We start from the raw sequence: 23394 nt of genomic DNA on the forward strand, positions 1-23394 counted from the left end.
ACTGTTCTTTCCTTCACAGATGCTGCCAGACCTGCTGAGCTGTTCCAGCAACTTTGTTTTTGTGTCAGGGACAGATGTTTATTCATGACATCACATTAGTTAGTGAAAATGGCAGAGGGTTGTCCCTTGAATAGAGGCTGATTGGGAAACCATATCTCAGTTTTTTAGGAAAAAAGTGAGAATAAAAGCACATGGAATAGATCAAACATGTTGGAGGACCGAATCATCAGCCAGGAAGACCTATCAGAAACACTTGTGTGGAACACTGCATCGTCAAAAGAGACACATTGTTAATGGCAGTGGAGTTTAGCAAGAAGGTTGTAACCATGATAACAAGCCTGTCTATTTGTCTAGAAGGTTGTTTTGATGTTCTCCCATATACCCTGAATTATCACGTGACCATGGTTACCTTCAGCAATGTAACTTCCCTCTGCATGAGTGCACATTTCTCCGTTGCTTGCCACCAGCACTTTAAATTCTAACCTTAAATAAAAATGAGGTGCTGTAAATATGGAAGATAACAAGACTTGAAAGACACAGCAACAAAATTTTCTAAACATTTCCTGACACTATCCATTATAGAGACTCTAGTTCAGAGAAATTAGCCCTCCTATTTCAACTCTTTAGGATTCCACTTAATTGACTTGTGACAGTTTTTTGGGCTTGGAATTGTGGACAAAATTGGAGTCCTTTCCAAATCTGCTGACTTCTCAAATCTGAGAGCCTAATGTTTCTTCATTCTAATAACCTGCACATATAATGCCCTGGTTTGGAAGTTTTCTAAACTAAAACCCTTCCGCTGAGGTACCCAGTTCCCAGAGCTGCCCTGAAAAGTTCCACCTAGAAGACAAACTACCCTTGCTTCCAAACTCAACATTGGTGTTGTCCGAACTGATTTTTGAAAACAAAATGACTCCCTTCAAACTAGATTCTTCTGAACAGAAAACAAATCTAATGGCCTTGGATTTTTATGTTAATGTCATAAGCACAACAGTATAAAAATCTTTTGATTAACACCCAGGATTTGCAATCACCTGCTTTCTAACAAAGACTACATTTAATTACTGTTCCAGAAGGATAGCCTCACTTTTTTTTTAATTTTGTGGAGAAAAGTCCTTCAGAGAAGTAAAAAATACACCTGCATGTATCAAATTTCAAAAATTACCAATTAGTAAATTATACAGCTTTCATCGGTGATAAGCTGATAGTTGTGCATTGGTTTGATTTGAAATTTGTAAATATTAGATTGCAGAATTCTGAAGATGAAAGATTTGTAATTGCATGATATGTTTCTTTCTAAGTCCGAACTTCCTATGGCATGCAAGTGGTTCATGCAATCCAGAAAGATTTCTGCATTTTAATTGATCTAGTCAATCTTGCAAGTTTGTCGGGTTTGTGTATGTGTAGCAAGGGCAAGAATTCTTGAAACTTCATCCACTCAGGAGATTAACTCCAAAACAGTCACAAGAGCTGATGTACTGGAATGTGTTATGCAATTCCACTGATGTAGAGCAGTAATTGATGAGTGACTGTGTGTGTGAAATAACTTTTCAAATGGGAGGCTAACATCTTCCCAAATTGTCTAAACCACCTGACAGCTTCCTTGTTATTAATCTTGGACTAAGAATAGGAGTAGGCCATTAAACCCAGCGAGCCTGGTTCACCATTTAATATGATCATGGCTGATCAAACGCTTGAGTGCCTTTTACCCACACTATCCCCATAGCCCTTTTTGCCATTGATAATCAAAACTAATAGCCTTGTTTCCTTTCATCCTAGTGGGAACTTATTTAAACTGTCATTTCTGTTCCATCATCTCTGGTATTTTAATGGTAATACTTAAGTTTAACTTCATTTAAATTCAGTAGTTCTATTTTGGGTTTTGAAATTGCAATACGTTTCTATTGATGCATAACCTTAGAACTCTCTCAGAGCTTGATGGAATGTCCAGCGTTCTCTGATGTTGTAAATGGCACTGACTAATTAAAATTTTTGTTTCTTAGATCATGATCTAAATTTTTCACAAAATTGAGCAAAATGAGTTGGGTAGCAGAAGAGTGGAAACAGGGTTTGCCTACAAAGGCGCTCCAGAAGATACAGGAGATTGAAACTCAGTTGGATAAACTCAAAAAGGAGCGCCAGCAGCGACAATTTCAACTAGAATCTCTGGAAGCTGCTTTGTTCAAGCAAAAGCAAAAGGTGATCATTCTACACTTTCTTAGAAATAGCTTAGTTGTTCATAGATGTCAAGTTCTTTTTTTGCTGGAAGTTATTCTTCTTGGCTCAGCTAGAGTGTTGTAATTTTAAGTGTCCTGATGGGCTTGAGGATTTAAACTATTTTTTTCTTTTGTTAAGAAAAAGTACCAACCAATTTTGCACATAGCAAAACTTCATGAACCACTAATGTCAGTTGGCAGAATAAAATTGGCCATTACGGTTTCCTATGGTAACAACAGTGACTGCATTGAAAACTAACTTTTGGTTGTGAAGTGCTTTGGGATGGGTTGTGGATTTTGTCAACTCCACTGCAGCAAACTTTCTGCAACTTTATTTAACTCATTCTGCTTAACTTGTATGCAACGTATAGTGAAATTAATCCATCATTTAAAGAAGGTACTTTTAATTGCATGCTTCATGATTATGGTGCACGTATCCCTGAGGACCAAGTGCATTGCTGCATTTTGGCCTTTGTAAATGCCATTTTAGTCATTGTTAAGTGGTATTTACTACTAGTGTCAACATTGTGCAGGTTAATGTGCTTCAGGTCTAGTAACCACCAGTAATAAATTTCCTATTCCAATGAAAATGGGTTTCCAACACATTTCAGTCTATTCTGGAAATATTAAAAATGGTTTTGTACAATCCAAACCCCAAATAGCTATAGTTTGCAAGTTAAGATATCTAAAGCTTGGGAATTTTCCCACATACAACTGACCAAAGTTATTTCAACAGTGGTATTCTTTCCTGAAATATGAACTACTGCAAAGAATGAGATCAACAAATGCAACTGAGACCACTGCCGTCTTGCATACTACTACTGGGTCAGTGTTCCAATATTAATCCCATGTGGATTAGGTAGGTACCATGTGCTTCAAGTAACAGGCCACTCATCACTTTCCCACTTATCACCTTATCAATGTTAACAGTATTAGAAGTATAATGTGACTTCAACTTAGCTGGAGCACTTTAAGCTCTTGACCGTTGTTGTAAATTCAAGTCACTTTCCGAGTTGCTGCTTTTGAGTAAAGCACTAAACCGTTTCTGTCAAGCAAACTTGAAAGAGCGTGGAATTTTTACTGATGTCCTGGTAATATTTATCATTCTACCAAAAATCACTAATACAAATTCCTGATTATGGGATCTTGTGTGCAAATTGACTTTGATGGTCAACTACATGAGAATAGTGACTTTGCTTCAGAGTACTTCATTGACTTCATGGAGCAAGTTAGAAGATTTTGAAGTGAGACATATAAACACGAATATCAAGAAAGAATGTTTATATTTAAGTTAAGGGAACAGATGAATAATGACGACAGGAACATTTAGACATGTTTTTAAAAAAAAGTACAATTCTGCTACTGAAGTATAGTGTTTTCGAAATGAGAGCTATTTAGTAATAGAATGTATTGTGATGGCACATTTTTGGTGTTGGAAATAAAGCAAATGAGAGAACCAGTATGTAAAGTTAATGTTAGGTTCAATAATTGCAAATGAAAGATTAAATTTATTGGAAGAACATGTACAATTGTGAAGATTTCTAAATAAAAACCATAGAAATAATTAGAATGTAGGAAATAATATGTTAAAATGTATTTTATTGCAATAACTTTTTGGGAGTTTTGGATGGTGTTATAATCCAGAATATTTCTTCGGTATTAGCCACTATATTTTACTAAAATTAGAGATCTGATCAATGAAGGGAGATGCAGCACCAGAAGGAGATCATTCAACCTGTCATTTTTGTGCTGCCTTTCTGCAAGAGCAAGTCCTACTAATCTCACATTCCTGCCTTTACCTTGTAGCCCTGCATTTTTTTCTTCCCTTTAGCTAAACATCAAATTTCTTTTTGACGGTCAGAATTCTGAGGTTGTAGACTTGCTCGCTGAGCCGGTGCGTTTGGTTGTGGTTCTGTTTTTCAATGGTTTGTACACAGGGTCCAGTTCAATGTGTTTGTTGATGGAGTTCCAGAAGTAATGCCAACCACCCCAGCAAACTGAAGTTTATAAATAACAAGCGGCACAGAACACCAACACTTCACTGGAGGCCCACTGACTATGTTACCTAGCAGGGTGACGAAACGTCTGCAACCAAACGCACTGGCTCGGCAAGCGAGTCTACAACCTCATCTACAACTCGAGCTACAAATCTTCTCAAAAGCTTTAAAGTCAGAATTGGACTTGTTTCTACCAGCCTCTTAGGCAATGTGTTTTCATAATAATAACAATGAAGCTATAATTGATTATTAGTTCACTAATGTCCTTTTATGGAAAGAAATCTGCCATCTTTTCCCAGTCTGATCAACATGTGATTCCAGAATTACAGAAAGTAGTTGAAAGTTGGCTGCCCTCTAAAATGGTTCAAGCACAATTAGGGATGGGCAACAAATGTTAGCCTTGCCATTGACATACACATCTCATGAAAGAATAGAGGGGATTTTTTTTTTGCTGGTGAATGCCACTTGGGCACCCGTAGAGGATGCCTGCACCAATATGGGTACAAGAGATATTCTTTTTGTTACACCACAATCATGGAACTGAATTTGGCAGACAAATTTTCTCTTATCTGCCCCCTTTTCCAGTGGACATGGGCATGCAGTGAACCTGGGGTGATTGAATATTGTGGTAACACTCTTTAACTGTAATGCTGGTGACAGTGTGACCGCAGTGGGAGAAAGAAAGATTATTTTCCCTTTCCAAATCTGTAGATGATTGAAGTAGAAAGGATATAATAAGTAGTGTATTAGCTAAAGAAGGAGTGGGAAGAAAACTTGTCCTTTTCGTTGCATATACTAATTCAGTTGTTTTTTACACTTGCAAATGTCAAAATTTTCTTTACAAGTCTTGAATTTATTTTCTGCTTGTCTCTGAATATTCCCAAAAGCATGTTACACACCACAAATAACTTTGAAATGGAGTAACTGTGTTATAGGCGAATATGGCAACTGATTTGTACGAAGTGCAGACAGTAATTGGATGAATGATTTCTTTGATCTTACCTGACAGTAACATTGTCTAAGGGAGATTTCTGCTGTTTTTGGAATAATGAACTGTCAAATGTTGACTCTCTGAGCAAGTAGACAGGACAAGTCCAAAGGGTCAAATCTCTGACAATGGTACAGTATGTGAACAGGGTGTTGGGGTGTCTGCTTGACTGCAGGAATGAATTTCTTCAGTTGCTGTCCTGATTCTCTGTTTTAAGACGTTTATTGAACTGCTTTTCAGCAGTTTCCACTATTCTTTATAGAAATTCACCCTGTTTGTGTGGATGTCTTCTGACTCAAAGGATAGTATGAGAGTACTGTCAACAACTGCACAGATACTTGTAAATTCATGCTAAAAGCATAATTTTATCTTAAATCTATTCTCGCTATGATGCTTATGTGGGAAAATAGCTTACTGAAGCTCATTGTATGGGTTGAAATCCACAGTAAACCACTGAAAATAGCTGGTGAAGATTAATCGCCTATTAGCATGTTAAAACTTTCAGAAAGGGGAGAAAACGGAGTTTATGTTTGTTGTAAAGTAACCTGTAAGTTTTCTTTCTATGGTTGAAAATATTATTGATAACGTTTTCCATGAGTTTATTTGTTTGTTTGTAAACCAGGTAGAGAATGAAAAGACTGAAACAAGTGCTCTGAAGCGTGAACACCAGAACTTAATAGAATCATGTGAAAACCTTGAGAAAATCAGACAGAAAATTTCCCATGATCTGCAAGTGAAGGAATCACAAGTTAATTACCTGGAAGGACAGCTTGCATCAAACAAGATACGGATGGATAAACTTGAGCAAGAGAACAAGAGGTAATGGAGATTTTATACTGTGCTGATAAATTGGCTCAAGATAATATAATGCATGGGCATACAAAGAACTAAGGAGGCACTGTTTCTTACCAAAGTCAGGGATGGAGCGCTGCTGGAAACAACAATTAGGTGAAGCAAACAAACCCTACCTTAGTAAACTATGTCCTCCTCATTAATGTAAAACTTTGGAACATATTCTCTCAGAAAATATGCGACACTAACTTGTTGGTTACAAATGTTCAAATGTTAATTGCAATTAAGTAATATCAGGAAACCTGATGGTATAACAGTTAGCCACCAGAGGGTGATATTTAAACTGCCTCATGAATTGAAATAACAGAGCAGATTATTTGCATAAGATGTGTTTTGTCCTCCATCTCCTAGTTATTAAATAAAAATTCTGGAGAAACTCAGCAAATTTAGCAGCATTTGGAGACTGAAACAGAGTTCATGTTTCAAGTCAGGTATTACCACTTCAGGACTCTCCTAGCTGTAGTTATGAAAGTGAAAGATCATTTCAGTTCACCGGGTTCAGTTGGTGAGTGGCTAAGTTGTAAATACCAGAAAATTAACCGTTTATGCTCGCTAATTGTTCTATACAGTTGCTTGCGACAGTGCTTGAATTGTCTTCAGTTCCTCTGCAACGCAGAGATAAACATTTGCTATATTTCCATTCCTCATCAGTATCTGGTAAATTCCAAATGAGAATGTACATTCATAGCCATCATATTGAAGGCAGTATCAGATTCTGCTGTAATGACGTTAAATGTGGTAAAACTGTCTGCTGGCTTTCTATTTATTTAGTCACAGTTATACAGCACGGAAACAGACCCTTTGGTCCAACCAGCCCATGCTGAAAATAATCCCTAACTAATTTAATTTGACCTGCCTGCTCCTGGCCCATATACCTCAAGCTTTTCATTTTGATTTTGAAAGTAAATAACATATGATTTAGAAGCAATATAGGCTATTCAGCCCTCAAGCTTCCTCCACCATTCAATAAGCTGTTCTCAAACTCAAATCCATATTCCCATCTATCTCAGATAACTTTTTAACCTCCTTGCTTAATAAGAATATCTACCGGTGCCTTAAATATTCAAGGATCCTGCTTCTACCCTTTCAGGAAGAGTTCCAAACACTTGTGGCTTGTTAAGAGGAAGCAAAATCATTTAAGTTCTGTTTTAAATGAGTTGTTCCTGATTATTAAATGGTGCCACCACCACCACACCAAACCGCGTCCCCTCCCACCACCACATTTCTAAATTCTCCTATCTGAGGAAACACCCTCCCCCCACATCTAAACTGTCAGATACTCTTAGGATCTTTTGCTGTTTCAGTCAAATCACTTTTTATTCTTCTAATCTCCAGCATATGCGAGCTTAGCCTATCCAGCCTTGCCCCATAAGATAACCCACCGATCCCTGTGGTACACAACTCAATGCATTTTGTTGATGTGGAAAAGATCTATTAGTGCTGCTTGTTAGCGAACTAACTTTCTATCCTTGTCAGTATGTGACACAGAAACACAGATCTTGTCAGTATGTTCACAATGAGCTGAATTTTTTGGATTAGATATTGGAGGCTAATTGGTATTTGTGGAATTACATGCCAGCAACCTGTTGATTTTCAGGAAAGAAGATTGGAGATTCAATAAAAATCTGCAGTTAAACAAACGTCATTTCTGAAGTTAAATTAATGAGGATAGCATTTAATATAACGGCATAATGTACTCTGTATATGAGAAGGACATGTTCCTTTTAACAAATTACATATTGCAATTTAACTTTATAAGCTAGTGTTTAACAGTGTGATGTTGTGTGGGCTAGTTAATGTTTTTCAGGTGGTGTGCTGCAGCAAGGTGAGAAGTATGCCATGGAATTTTTGGGAAGCAGTGTGCTTTACCTGCTGATAGCAGGTGCTGTTATCGTGGGGCGGGAGATGTAGCTGTGTTTGGTGCACAGCAGTTTCACTCAGTGCTTGAGGTTGGTGAGTCTGTTACCTTTTGGCCTTTGCACCTGGACTGAGTCAGTTGGATCAAGTGCTGCTGCTACTGCAGGTCATTAGGGCTTCACCAGAGCAGAGCTGAGAAAATGGTAAGTGCAGGAACTGCAACTTGCAGAGCCAGCCCTTAGAGCTGAATCCAGGGGACAGGGGTTTGGCTCACACAGTGGGGGGCAGCTGCCATTGCAGATGAATGGGCTTCCTGTCCATGACTGGGCCTCCTCTCCATGACTAGACCACGTGGCAACCTCTGCAAGATGGGCACATGTTGAAAGGCAGCTGTTTGATGGATGGTTAGTGAGTGGGGAGCCTCATCGATTGCTCTGTATCTCTATTGCTACTATGGCATAGTAAATGTGACCTGTATAAGTAATTAGTTCAACTGAAAAAGGTGGGTCGTTGTGGAATTGCTTGCTTCATTAAAGAGTGCATTGATACTGAATAGGTTGGGAACCACTGAGCTAGGAGTTAGAAGCTCTAAAATAAAATTGGTGGCTAGATTACATAGCCATTTGTGGAAGATGGAAGAAGTATAGGTCCAGAGAATTAATAGCATCCTCTAGATGCCCAGGAAAACTGCTGACAAGTCATTGTCTAACTCAATTTTTAATCGTGTAGATAGGCTGAACTATATTTGAAAGATTTTTTTCTATATTCGTCTGTGAAACAAATTTATAACTAATTCTACTTCTGTGAATTAAAAGCAGTTAGATCAGATTTTCATCGAACTACCAATCTTGTTTTTATAGATACAAGTCAGAACTTGAACGAAGCCAGCTGACTGTAATGTTAGGAGACGCACAGTCTGGAACGCCACAAAGAAATCTCTCTGGATCTGTGACACCAAGTAAGAATATTCCTGGGAATAGATTGTAATGTTTTAAAAGATTTAAACATTACAGAGTAAATCACAAGTGTTACCTTGAGCTTATTGGTAACACGCTGTGTTTTGAGACACATGTTTATGCACCAAGCCCTGTTCAAGACTCTCGCGTATAATCTAGGCTGATATTTAGCTGCTTGTGTCATTGATTATAATGCTTCTTGTAGCTGCCATGCCTAAGATTTGCCAATATATGGGGTCAGTATGATTTGGAACACCAAGAGTCTCATTTAAATATCATGGACAGGTCTGTGCTGCTAACTGGGGAATACAATCATGACTAATATTGTAGAATGTTCAAAAAGGTTAATTTTTTAAATCAAATTTCTGAAGCAAAATTACAGGGCTTGTATGATACCAAGTCATTTTGTTGATTCACAGATCCAAAACTAGAGGAATTACAGGAACAATACAATAAAGAAGTGGAAGAAAGAAGGCGATTGGAAACCGAACTAAAAACGATTCAAACCAAGGTAAGATAGATCATTGATATCCGTTCAAAGAGAATTTGCTGGAAATATGCAGCAAATTTGTTGGCATTTCTAAAAATGACTGAAAGGTAACTGAACTGAGAACTGTTCTTGGTTCTGGTGTGAGTATTTCTATCTGCATTGTTTTAAATGCTTCATTTAGTGATACATTTAGAATTTGTGTTTTTCATTTTTTCTTTTTCATTCAGTGTTAATTCCTTGGTTTAATTCAGCATGTTGAGCTGAGCTGATCTGAAAACCTAAAATATTATGTTTTATTTCAGACTTCCAGCACTTGCAATATTCCGCTTTTAAAATGTAAATAGTCTTCTATTAGGCTTTTGAAATATGCTGTTTGATGCTAACTAGATCTATGAGGATGAAATTTTAACTGGTGATGGGGAATACAAGCAATGGCAGATTGTCAACCCATATTACACTTGGCCCAATTCCTTTATTTCTATTGAATTTATTTTTGAAATAAATTCAGAGTGCCAAGTTATCCTTGTTGTCTGTTTTGTGCTGCTGGCCAAGAAAGTTGTATATTTATAAAAACAAAATTGATTCACTTTGAGAGCTAAAGTAATGGTTTCAATTTTCCTCACCCTTCGAATGCTGGTGTAAATAATTGTTGATGAATTTGAAAGGAGGACTCGCCCACCTCCTGTCCTCCAACTGTCCATCTTTAAAGTTACTCATTCTTTAAAACTGCTTCCTTTGCACTTGGGAAATGCAGTTATTTAATTGAGGTTGATTGGTTGCTTGACAAATTTGTTTTGGTCACATGAATACAACTCCAGCTTTCACACAAGCTGAAGTTGATTATCTACATTCTCTGTTAATCTTTTTCTTCCTGCTCTCGCTCTCTCTCCCCTAACTCTGTCTTTTTCAACCCACTGAATTGTATTCACGCAATAGGCTTCTAGGGATAAAGGACCAACATTTAAAATTTTGTTTTTCACTAATCCTACTTTCTGGTTTGGTTTCTAATTATTTCATTAGAAAATAACTTTCATGTGACATTAAATGCCAAAATTCTAGTTTATTTTCCTTGTTTTTTATATGGCAGATTCTGATCCCTGCTTTGGCATCTGAGAGATTTAGCTGCAAAGCACTTTCATTTGAGGAAAGAAATAAATGGAACTGAACCTTACATATTGTTTTTTGGCTTAACACCAGTTGCTGTCACGTTTTTAGGATGGATTTTTACCACCAGGCCCAGAGAGATTTCTCGTCTTGTGTTGCCAAATATTTGTTAATGCAATCAGAGCAGATAGGTGGTAATTGAATCAGTCGCATCTGATTCTACCACCTGTTGTTTTGGAACATCTTGCTACTCATTGCACATCTGCTGATAGACTAGTATAACTGTTGCCTGTGCCGTATTTAAAACGCTGCTGTGCACCCGGTCAAGTGTTGGCATTCTGAAACTATCCTGCTTGATCAAAGATAGAATGTGAACATGTCTGAGAATGGAAAGACAATGCTAAGAGTCTCTGACATGGACTGGGAAGTCCTGGTTGAGCAGTGGTATGAAGGAAAGGAGTCCTCTTGCTGGAGCACTGGCAGAGGAGGTCATGCCACTAGACCCTGACAAGCCAATTAGAGATGATCAATCAAGTCAGTGCTGTCTTAACTATGTGGTAGAATGGCTAGCAGTGCTGTAAGAAAGTTAATGATCTTCTCTGCTCTACCAGGTTAAGTAAGTGACACAATCTTCTCTCTGTCACCTCAGGCTCATTCTATCTCTGCTACAGCACACACCTTCCGCCTCACACCTCATGCTCTGCCAATCTTAGTATCACCGGCAACATCTTCCCTCACCGGCTGTCAGCCTCAACTTTCCACATCACCAACTCGACACTGCCTACTCATTCCACCAAAGCACCCCACCATCTTTCATCTTACTCAGTCCAGAACTTACACTCCTTCCTGAAGAAAACAACCCACAGTAGGGTAAAAAGGGCCTGGACGAGTGGAGGGCTGCCCAATGTTTGGTTCCTCAGCCCATAAGTAGAGAGAATCCTGGCTGTCACAGACAAAACTGGGACTGCTGTAGAGATGCCAAAGTGCCGAATGATAAGTGACATTGTTCATTCCACTACAACTCTCAGTGTAACCCCGGCAGATGGAGTTCAATGTAAGCAACAGAACTTACCATTTTGGACTGTAAAAGGATAGATCAGGGTATTTTCTAGTTTGTATGAAATTAAATACAGTGGATGTCCAAAGAGATTTGGGGGTTCAGGTGAATAAATTTTTAAAAATGCCAAGAACCTATACAGAAAATAATCAAGAGAGCTAATGGAATCCCGGCCTTTATATCTAGAGGACTGAGTACATGCATGGAGAAATGACTAGCTCCCCAGAAGCCACCTCTTCAACCTCCAAGATCGAACACACTGAGGCCAGAGAAGCATCAGCATGGCTGAATGCTGTGCCCACCCCATTCACCTTGGAGGCAGACACCCCAAGGAGGATGTTAGTGTTAAAGTTTGGGATTACAATCTGGTGAGCACCTCACTGTGAAACCTCTGTAACTGGCTGAGGGGAGGGAGAGTAATACCCCAGGCCACTGACAAATCAGATGATTATTGGTGACCAAGCACTTGCTCAGCCCTAGACCGGAGAGGACTTGGTGGTGTCATCCACGTGCACAGGACTTCATCCACGTGCACAGGGAGGAGCGACTGACAGATATGTGGGATGCAATTGACCTTGTTGTCCAGAAACTGCAGCAGCGCAGCGACTCATTCAATTGTCTGGCTTCATGGACACGTTAGTAACTGCTGCAGCAAGCCAAGTCCAGCACTCTGAGGGTTTGCTGGAGAAGCTACACACCTCACTCCATTGTCCCAGCCATTGGTTATCAGGAGTGAAGATGTAGTGACAGAGGTACGGGGAACGTGGTATTCCACCACGTGACTCTTCCTCACAAGAAGAGAGTATGGTGCTAGGAGGCACCCAACCAGAAGAACAACCAAACGTGGGTCTGTCAGATTTTCTCCAGGAACTCCAGAGTTGGCTGGACCCTTCACCTGCACCCTTGGAAGTTTTAGATGAGGATGGTTCACATGCTTCAGTTAAGAGATCTTTGACATATCTGGGCTGTCCAGAACCAAACACCCTGGGGGCTGCCTGACCAAAACTCCATGGCTAATGGACTGCTTTGCAGACTCCCTACATGCAGCTATAGAAGTAGGGAGTTCACGAAGATGAAGTGGTAGGATGAGGGAGAATTTTTATTGAAGGGGCTTTGGCACAAGTGACCTTTCACACGTGTATACATTTCATTGTTTCATCTTTACAGCTGTGACTTTGAGTCTCACTCTAGCTCTGAATATAACTATCAGCTTGACACATTAAACTTGTGTCCACACAGGGTGGTATCATGGATTGTTAACTGTGTTGAGTCTCTGCTGCAGCATGTGGAATCAAGATGAACAATATACACAGGGCAATGGGGTCGTGCTGACACCATGTGACTCCAGACCCACGACAATATGGTTGACCCTCAACTTGTTTCTGAAATGGCCTAGCAAACCATTCAGTTGTATCAATCGCTACAAAGTCTCATCAAAGAAATGAAATTGGACAGACCACCTGCCATCAACCTAGGTACTGGAAAAGACAACGTCAGAAACAGCCCCATCGACCTTGCAAAGCAGTGTTACTAAATTGGCACGGAATCATACCTTACAGACAATGTCCCAGATACAACTATCACTATCCCTGCATATGTCCTGTCCCACCGGCAGGACGGACCCAGCAGTGGTAGTGCCACAATAGCATACAGTTGGGAGGGAATTACCCTGGGAGCTCTCAACATTGACGCCAGTTACCATCGAGTCTCATGACTTGATTGAGGTTAAACATGGACAAAAAAACCTGCTGATTACCATGTACCAACCTCCGTCAGCTGATGAATCAGTACTTCTCAATATTGAAAAATATTTGAAAGAAGCACTGAAGGTGGCAAGGGCCCAAAATGTACTCTGGGTGGGGGATTTCAATGTCCGCCACTAAGTGGCTTGGCAGCAGCACTACTGAATGAGCTGGTTGCGTCCTAAAGAACATAGCCACTAGACTGCGTCTGTGGCAGGTGGTGAGGGTCCCAGCAGGAGGAGGGAAAAACATGTTCCACCTCACTGTCAATCTGCCAGCTGCAGATGCATCTGTCTATGACTGTAATGGTAACAGTGATGACTGCAACGACCACATGGAGATGAGGTTCCCGCCTTCATGTTGAGAATACCTCGATTATGTCTTGTGGCACTATTGCTGTGCTAAATGGTCAGACTTTGAATAGATCTAGCAACTCTAGCCTGGACATCCATGAGGTTCTGTGGGCCATCAACAGCAGCAGAATTGTATTCCCATACAATATGCAACTTCATGGTCTGATATATCACCTACTCAACCATTACCATCACGCCAGTGGACCAACCCTGGCACAATGGGGAGTACAGGAGGGCATGCCAGGAGGCAGCACCAGACATACCTAAAAGTGAGGTGCCAACCTTATGAAACTACCAAACAGGACTACGTGCTTGCCAAACAGCATGAGCAGAAAGTGATAGTCAGAATTAAGCAATCCCACAACCAGCGGATCAGATCTAAGCACTGCAGTCCTGTTGTGAACGATGGAAGACAATTAAACAACTCACTGGAGGAGGACCCTGCACAAATATCCCCATCCTCAATGATGAAAGAGCTCAGCACATCCGTGCAAAAAGTAAGACTAAAGGATTCGCAGCAATTTTCAGTCGGAAGTGCTCAGTGAATGTTCAATCCTGGCCTCCCCCAGTGGTCTACAGATTCACAGATATCAGTCTGAGCCAATTGTATTCACTCCACATGAGATCAAGAAACGATTGCAAGCACTTGATACTGCAAATACTATGAGCCGTGACAAGAGGGGGGATGATTGCATAAAGTTCAGCACCATTCATTTGCTCTTCAGATATTGTAGCAGTCCAAGTTCAAATGCAACAAGATCTGGACAATAGCCAGGCTTTGGCTGACAAGTGGCAGTCGCTTCACACAAATGCTAAGCAGTGACTGTCTCTAATAAAAGATAATTTAATCACTGCACCTTGACATTCAATGGTGTTACCATCACTGAATCCACAATATTTAACACCCTTACCATTGACCAGAAACTCAACTGGACTTGACACATAAACACAGCAGCTGTAACAGCAGGTCAGGGACAATGAGTAATACCACGGTGGCACAGTGGTTAGCACTGCTGCCTCACAGCGCCAGGGACCTGGGTTCGATTCCAGCCTCGGGCGACCGTCTGTGTGGAGTTTCCACATTCTCCCCGTGTCTGCGTGGGTTTTCTCCGGGTGCTCCGGTTTCCTCCCACAGTCCAAAGATGTGCAGGTTAGGCGGATTGGCCATGCTAAATTGCCCGTAGTGTTCAGGGAGGTGATGGGTCATGGGGGGGATGGATCTGGATGGGATGCTCTGAGGTTCGGTGTGGACTTGTTGGGCCGAAGGGCCTGTTTCCACACTGTAGGGATTCTAATTCTTCTACTGACTCTCCAAAGCCAGTACATCATTAACCAGGTACAAGTCAGGAATATGATGCTGTGTTCCCCACTTGGCTGGATGAGTGCAGGCTCCAGCAACACTGAAGAAGCTTTACATCATCCTGGACAAAACAGCCTGCATGATTGGCACCATATCCACATGCAGCAATCTCTGACACTCACTAGCAGCAATGTGTCCTATCTTCAAGATGCACTGTAGAACTTTACCAATGTTCCTCAGACGGCACCTTCCCATCCCATGACCGTTTCCATCTGGAAGGACCAGCACTGCATTTACATGGGAACACCACCACTTGCAAGTTCCCGTCCAAGCCTCTGACATCCTGACTTGGAAATATATCGCCATTCCTTCATTATTACTAGGTCAAAATCCTGTAATTCTCTCCCTAAGGGGATTGTGAATCAACCTACAGCATGTTGACTGCAGGGGTTCAAGATGGCAGGTCAGCACCATTTTTTTTTTTTCTCAAGGAAATTCAGGATGGCCAGTGGTGCCCATGTCCCACAAGTGCATGAAAAAATTGCATGTTGGGGAAAATAGAGGGCCAAAGACTTGACAGTTAAGATTTGAAAAAGTGCAGCAGTAAGCAATGTTCCCTCAATGTTTTCATCGTACATGGTTTCTTTTTATCAATGGATGGTACCTTTCAATTTTGTACACATTGCATTCACAGCGTCTTAAATAGGACATCTTGTAAGAGACCACGTTATCCTCTGAGTGCAGTTGCATGCATCTACAGATGACCGGAAGCATTGGCAGAAACTTTAGGTTGTCTGATAATGGAGTTAGGGTTGTGGCTGCTAAGAGTGACGAGGAAGCATTTGGAGAGACAATGGAAATGGACACTGTGGGACATGCTAAGTTTGAGAGGCTGGTAGTAAGAATGGGTAGAAGGAGTTGTATGAAGGAAAGATTCTAATGTGGACTGTGTGGGTGGGGGAGGGAGTGAATTCAGAGGACCGAAAGCAAGAGAAGAAGTAATGAGTAACTGAAGATAGAAGGATGCAGTTTGGAGGTTTAGGGAGTATAATTTAGTGAGATGCTTATTGAGGATTAACGTGAGGGAAGATACCACAGTTTTAAAGGAGAGTTGTAAAGGGGGGAATGGTGAGTTGTTTGACACAGGACAGGGCCTGTGGAGTACAGGAAGTGAGATGAAAGCATAAGTTGGTGGATAAAAGCCACACCAACACTGTAGTGATTTGGCAAGTAATTTCTCAAAAGCCTTGTTTACTGGCGAGGCTTCACTGGGGCAAAATTTTGGCAGGAAGGGGCAATGATTATTGGTCTAGTGACTAAGTCAAATGGGGCACAGATGGTTCAAGTGACTGATACAACAAAGAGACCGATAAGATTAGTACCCCACAGGACCAGACACAAATTGCTAAGATTTATAATTGGTATTTGTTTATTCTCATCTTTCAATCCACTCGTTGCTTAATCTACTGTATTTCTGTAACATGCCCTAATCATACAATTGACCTTTCCTCCTGAACTGTTCTTTCTACTAAACCCAGTCTGTATACCTATCTTTCAGTCCGCTGTTGGCAGCTCTGCTTTCAGCTACTTCGGCCCCATACTCTGTAGTTCTGTCCCTGGGCTCCTTTAGGATCCTTGTTTTGAAAAATCAGTTCTTTAACAATGCTCTAGCTCCTCCCACCTAATTTTCTATGGGCGGAGTCTTTTTTAAAGCAATTTGCAATATAGATTTTAGAAACTTCAAATAAATGCTAAGTGATATTGTGGTACTTCTCAATAATTCTAACCTCTAAAGTAGCAAGGCACTTTCCTGATGACCTGGATTGCACAATGAGGGCGTACGCTTTCCTGCTTCTTTTGTAGTCTGGGTTTATATCTATGCTGTAAATAAAAGTTCATACGGCAATAGTGTTCTCAATTTCAGATTAACAAACATATTTACAGTAGAACACTTGTTAGAGAACTCCTTTTGTGAATTGAATTTTTTCCAATTTATTTTTTTAGTTGTTTAACCAGACGCAGCCTCAAAGCACCATTAGCCATCGGAATATTGCGCATCAACGATCCTCTTTTATATTTCCATGGCAACAAGAACAGACTCCAAGTCACCAAACCTCTCATTCACTAGAAACCCCATTGAAGAAGGGTGTTGCCATGAATTTTCAATGGGACCAGGAAGAAACTCCTTTGAAGCATTGTCCCAAATCACTGCAAAAGACTACACAATCAACAAGCTGGTTTAATAACAGTGCAGACAGCTCTAAGCAGGAGGACCAACTGAAATTACAAAATCAAGGTATTGTAGCGACCCAAAAATAATTGCTCATAACTAACCATTTTGAGAGAAACTGCTTTCGGAAACCATTTTACAATTCTAAGAACCATGAGGATCACAAGTAGTGTTCAAGCATGGATATTATACCCTATTTCACTAAATATACTTATTGATTTGTCCTTCTAATTCTAATCTTTGAGGCATCCTGCAGTGTTCTTCAATTTCTTACCCATTGTTAACATTCTTTCTTCAACCTAAGTAATGCACCCTGAATTCAACTTTAGAAGTGAATCCTATACTGCATAAGGATAAATCTTTTTGTCTTTCACACAGCAATATACTAAGTGTTCACTGCGATCAAATAGTATCAATTTTATACTTTCATTTCTTGGTATAGTGTGAAGTAATGCAAAGTCAGCATTCAATGTAGCATTACCTTCTCTTTATTCAAATACACTAGGGCCCCATGATGATCCATAGTGAACACATCTCAAAATCACCTCGTTGTGGGACTGCTTTATACTTCTGTCATCCATCTAAATTGACATGATGTATTTCAACCTTTCTTCATCTTTAAGCTAACCGCAACGTGTTGGGTGCAGAAATTCTAATTTTTTTTTTTTTTTTTTGAATGAATATACTAGCATCGCACCTTGCTTGATTTGGTTAATGATTTTCAGCTTCTGGATGATTTAAATTTTCTGTTCCACAATTTACACTCGTGTGGAGCTGTCATTGTATTGCTATCAGTGCAAGAGTGGATGGTCCATATTTCTACAGAGAAAAATGGATTTCAATAACAACGAGAAAATTTCGCTGGCTAAGTCCTTAAATTAGTCATGAAGCTGTCATATTATTGGCCAGTGGCCAGTTTAAATTTAACTATGCGCTCTTAACAAAAATGTTATGAATAAGGAGCAGGAGTAAGCCATTCAGCCCTCAAGCCTGCTCCATTATTTAATAAGATCATGACTGATTTCATTTTTAACCATAAATCCAAATATCAACCCACCCCTGATACCTTTCCAACCCCTTGCTTGCCACAAATCTATCTACCTATACCTTAAAATACTCAAAAGTTGATGTTTCATTACCTTTTTTGGAAAGTAAGTTCCAAAGACTCATGGGCCTCTGTGAGGAAATATTTTGCATAATCTCTTTAAATTGCCCAACTCCTAATTTTTAAACAGTGACCCCTAGTTCTACATTCTCCCACATCCTCTCAATGTCTGTCCTGTCAAAATCCCTCAGGATTTCTTACTTCAACCAAGTCGTCGCTTCCTTTTATAAATTCCAAAGAAAACGGCCTAGCCTGTCCAATCTTTCCTCATAAGACAAAAGCCCATTACATGTAATAGTTGAGTAAAGTTCCGCTAAATTGCTTCTAACACATTTACATCCTACCTTAAATAAGGTGATCAATACTGTACACAGAACTCAGATATTGTCTCATCAGTGCCCATAACTGAAGCATAACCTCCCTACTTTTCAAATCAATTTCCCTCACAATAATTAACATTCCGTTAGTTTTCTTAATTACTTGCTTTCTTCCAGTCTAGCTTTCCGTGACGTAAGCAGTAGGGTACCCAGAGCCATCTGCATCTCAGCTCTGCAATCTTTCACCATTTAGACAATATGTCCATTTTAGCAAGAAGAATAAAAATGCAATTTTACATTTTCCCACATTGTACTCCCATTTACCAGATAGTTGAACACTTATTAAAATAAGAATGAAAGCATAACTGATAAGCCAGCACTTTTAAAAAAAAATTAATATTTTTATTTAAATTTCTATTTCCACATAAGATATGACCTGAAATTAGTAAATTCAACAAAGGTTCATTTTATTGAATTGCTTGTTTGAATGGTGATAAGTATTGGCTGACAGAAATTTGCCATTTGCAGAACATTTATATTTAAATAATGGTTTATTCATCATAAAAAAAAAAATTTGAAATAATAAATTTGAATATAAATTTTGGATCCAACAGCCTGTGATAAACTGAATTCTGCAATTGCAGACCCTGCTGGTGCCCTTGTGTTTTTTGAAGTATTTCAGTGCTAGCTGTTATATTGCTCTTGCATGAAATAGTTCTAATAGTTGAAGTGTTTCAAGCAGAGTAAATGATTAAGTGCTGTACTGCAGCAGTACTTAATTTATAGAGCTGATGAAAAGTGTGCACTTTTCTTTTGAAGACCTGCAAACTAAAGTTTCGGATCTGGAATTTCAACTTAAAGCTCAGGAGAAAGAAATGAAAAATCATCTGAACAAACTTCATGAAATCCAGTTCCAGTTTGATAAAGCTAAAATAGATCTTTCGGAGAAAGAACAAAAACTCAGTAAGTCCAGAGATGAATTGACCAAGGTAACAGCACAGTGTGAACAAGCCAGTACTAAGGTACAGTAGGAACTATTAATTCACTGTTATGTTAATTTTTCAGACCAGTAAATTCTATGATAATAATGTAGCTAATTGGTTTAATTTTATTCAGTTTTTAAAATCAATAACTATACATTATTCTTAAATGTCAGGTACTTGCTTGAAATTGAATCATTTTCCAATTTTATTTTGTCTTACCTTATGAGAATGTTACATTGAATCTCCTGCACAAAACAACCATTTGACCTAACTGGCCCATGCCAGCATTTACGCTCACATGAATCTTGTCTCATCCTCCTCCTCCTCCTAACTAAATCAGTAAATTCCATTGTTGTTACAAGATTATCTAGCTATCCCTTTTAATTAATAAATTATATTTCCCTCAAATGCTCTTTGTAATATTGCATTCCACATTCTGGATAAAGAAGGGTCTCCTAATTTCCCTGTGGGATTTATTAGTGACTATCTTACATTTATGATCACTAGTTCTCCATCTCTTCAGAAGTAGAGACATTTTCTCTATTTTTACCCAATCATAACCTTTTACTATCTTAATGATCTCTGTCAGGTCACTGCTCAGCTGCTTTCTTTAAAAAGTTTACTTACCAGTTCTGGTATTACCTCTTTAAAATCTTTCTTTTTGCACAATATGTCAACTGCTTCTGTATTTTTATAATATGACCTGTCCTGTATACAGCATTCCAAGCGTGCCTGAATACAACTAAGTTAATTTCCCTGACTTTTTAATTTTGTTCTTCTAGAATTCTTTTTTGTTCCCTGATCCTTGGTTGCTTTACCTCATGAACCTAATAAAGCTGAGTTGCTTCTTTTAGTTATTTCTGAGTGTATCCTGTTATAACCAGGTGAGAAGGAAAAGACTAGTTTTGCCCTTTTCCCACTTTATGTCTGACTGCAATAAGTGTTTGAATTCTTTAGAAGTATGTCAATTCAATATGCAGTTGATTTATACTAGACAATTATTCTTGAGTTAGACCAGTAAAATTAAAGTTTTATTGCTAAAAGGATGTATTTATACACTTTATACTATTTTCCAGTAATGCAGAAAAGAAATACAACTTTACAGAGAATCAGATGTTAAACAGTGCCAAGTTGGGAGTGCAGATTCAAACATTGGAAAGTCAATAAAGATTCATAGAATCCTACAGTGCGGAAACACTGATTATATCTACCTGTTTAGGTTTTTATTGAGGCAGTTGGTTTACATTAGTGCCTGATATGTCCCCCCCTCCTCAAGTCATTTTTAGCTGGGATCAAATTTTCTGTTTGCAGCAAGGCGATTTTCTGTCTGATTTTAAAGCCCCAATTCGGGTGCATTCTTGAGACATTTCTATGGGAAAACGAGACAGATGTAAAGGCAGTCAATTCCTGTTGTTCTGTCTGCCAGTAGTTATATATTCAAAGAGCTGGTTCACATGATCTATGCCTGTGCCAGTTGTCCGTTCCAGTGAATATAAAATGTCTTTTATAGCTTTTCTTCAGTCACCATTATATGGCTGAAGTGATCTTAAAAAAAAAAAAAAAAAAAAAAAATCATGTCCCAACCATTACTCTTGAATGATCCATCCTCCAACTTGACAAGATCGGAAGGAGCTGTTCACACCTTCAAGGGTACCATTGTCTTTGTTAAAGTTTCCATAGACTTTGTGCCTGCATAAAGTGGTATGTGTCTTCACAGGTGAAATTTAACAGCTACTTTAAGTCAGACCCCTTTCCCTTTGTTACTGAAACTGTTTTTGTTACATATATGTAACTAAAACAATGTAATTGCAATTTAATATTCCATATAGGCCATCTTCATGACAAGTCCCAGATCCCTTAATTTTCCAATATCAACAGAAATTTGTTCATTTGATTTTATTTAAAACCTGTGAAAATTCAGTTGGAAACTGTGATACACTTTACACACTACTCCAATTTCTTTTATAGCAAGTTGCATTTATTGCTTATTTATAAATTTTACTTCGATTTATTTATAGCAAAGTGCATTTCCAGTTTGCAAAACCAAACTTAAGATATTTCATTTGTCTTATCATTATTCACCACTCATATACATGAAGATGTTTCTTCATGTTTATCTACTTTTTGTTTTTAATCAAAGCAGCAAAATAATGTAGGTGAAGTTTCATTTATCATCCTTTTCTGAATTTACTTAATGCCTTTTCGAAAGGGACAAATGCCCTATCTGGAGAATGAGTTTGAACCTATTCCATTCGAGAAATTGCTTTTTTCAGAGCTCTTTCTTTAAAGCTGTATGCATTGAGTTAAAAGCGATAGCAATTTAACTATGAAAATTGTATATGGCTGGATTCTGAAGTTTCGGAAACTAAGACTGGCAATCTCTTGTGATTACAGATGGTGAAAATAAGAAGTAAAGATTGAAAAATTGGAGGTTAGGCCTCTCTAAAATAGTGAACTTAATCCAGAAGATAAATAACATTTTTTGTTAGAAAAAAATAAAGCCTTAAAAATCTGAGATAGCAAGAACTGCAGATGCTGGAGTCAGAGATAACCAAGTGTGGAACTGAAGGAACACAGCAGGGCAGGCAGCATCAGAGGAACAGGAAAGCTGACGTTTCAGGTCATCAGCTTTCCTGTTCCTCTGATGCGGCCTGGCCTGCTGTGTTCCTCCAGCTCCACACTTTGTTATCTTAGCCTTAAAAATCCAATCTTTTGCTATCTCTCAAAATTGAAAGCTGAAAATGTTAATATTGCATTTGACAAACTTAGCACAAATATGTAAACTGAGGTGTTAATAGAAGTGGATGAGCTCTGAGGCCCACCCTCTTGATAAATTGTTGCAGAGGGAGTGGTGTTTTCCACCTATATTACTCGGTTTTTTTTTGCACCACACTCCCACTCCTGTCTGATTGGTGACAGGAAGATTCCAGCCACCATCTTCAGCTAAGAATAGAGGATTAATTTGATCAAAAAGGCAAAAACATTTCATGTCCTAATTTGATGAGGATATAAGCTATAACTGTGACAACACTTGTGAACTCAACTTGTCTATCGTTTTGGGTATAAATAACATTAATCGAGGTTTCTTTTAAGATTTACACATGTTATGCATTATATTCCACGAACCTAAACATTTCTTAAATTATTTTTTCTTGCATGTATTTGTGGCAGAATCCATTCCAGGATATAGAAGTCACATCCATTTTTTTTTTTTTTCTGTTTTTGTTAGTGTCTGATGGTTGAACAAAAGCTGAAGCAGGTATCTGATGAACTGAGTTGCCATAGACAAAATGCTGAAAGTACACGACGAAACATGGAACAGAAGTTAAAAGATAAGGAAAAGGATTTCCAACAGGTGATAAAAATGCTCTCGGTATGCAGCATTAGAGTTATTTGAAATCAAAACCTTCTCAAGTAAAAGCAAGCACTGTAGTTTTGAAGACAAAAGCAATTGTTGGTATGTATGCACTTTCTATGTACTGTTGTATCTGACACTTGTGACTGGGGGTTCAGTCATGAGGATGAATTTCCTTTAGGTTTTTTCACATCTACCAACCTAACTTGATGAATGTTGCCAAAGATAGGGTGGCAAAGTGAGAAGGAGTACATCCTTTACCAAAGCAAGAGTATCACTAACAGAATAAGAAAAAGAACTACTGAAATATTATCAAACATTTGGGGCAAATTTAAAATAATGCACTACTGAAGAAACTAAATTCTGTTTTTAGCTACGTAATTGAGTACTGTAGAATTACTGGAAAAATGGCATTAGAATATTTAGGTGGTTTTTGCCTGGTGCAGATATGATGGACCAAAGGGCCTTCTGTTTGTGTTATAGATCTCTATC

General features: G+C 38.9%; 1 protein-coding gene across 1 annotated transcript in view; it reads left to right on the forward strand.

The window, feature by feature from the left end:
• Nucleotides 1–23394, forward strand: part of LOC109935263 (centromere protein F-like) — a 36329-nt gene that overhangs the window by 3682 nt on the left and 9253 nt on the right. The window contains exons 2-8 of the mRNA XM_048601326.1: nt 2004–2199; nt 5824–6020; nt 8771–8868; nt 9286–9377; nt 16917–17208; nt 19384–19586; nt 22777–22902. Of these exons, the coding sequence (XP_048457283.1) occupies nt 2038–2199; nt 5824–6020; nt 8771–8868; nt 9286–9377; nt 16917–17208; nt 19384–19586; nt 22777–22902 (1170 nt within the window). The 5' untranslated portion in view covers nt 2004–2037. The remainder of the gene's footprint in view (nt 1–2003; nt 2200–5823; nt 6021–8770; nt 8869–9285; nt 9378–16916; nt 17209–19383; nt 19587–22776; nt 22903–23394) is intronic.

This window comes from Rhincodon typus, chromosome 9 (genome assembly GCF_021869965.1).
Source record: "Rhincodon typus isolate 14 chromosome 9, sRhiTyp1.1, whole genome shotgun sequence".
NCBI lineage: Eukaryota > Metazoa > Chordata > Chondrichthyes > Orectolobiformes > Rhincodontidae > Rhincodon > Rhincodon typus.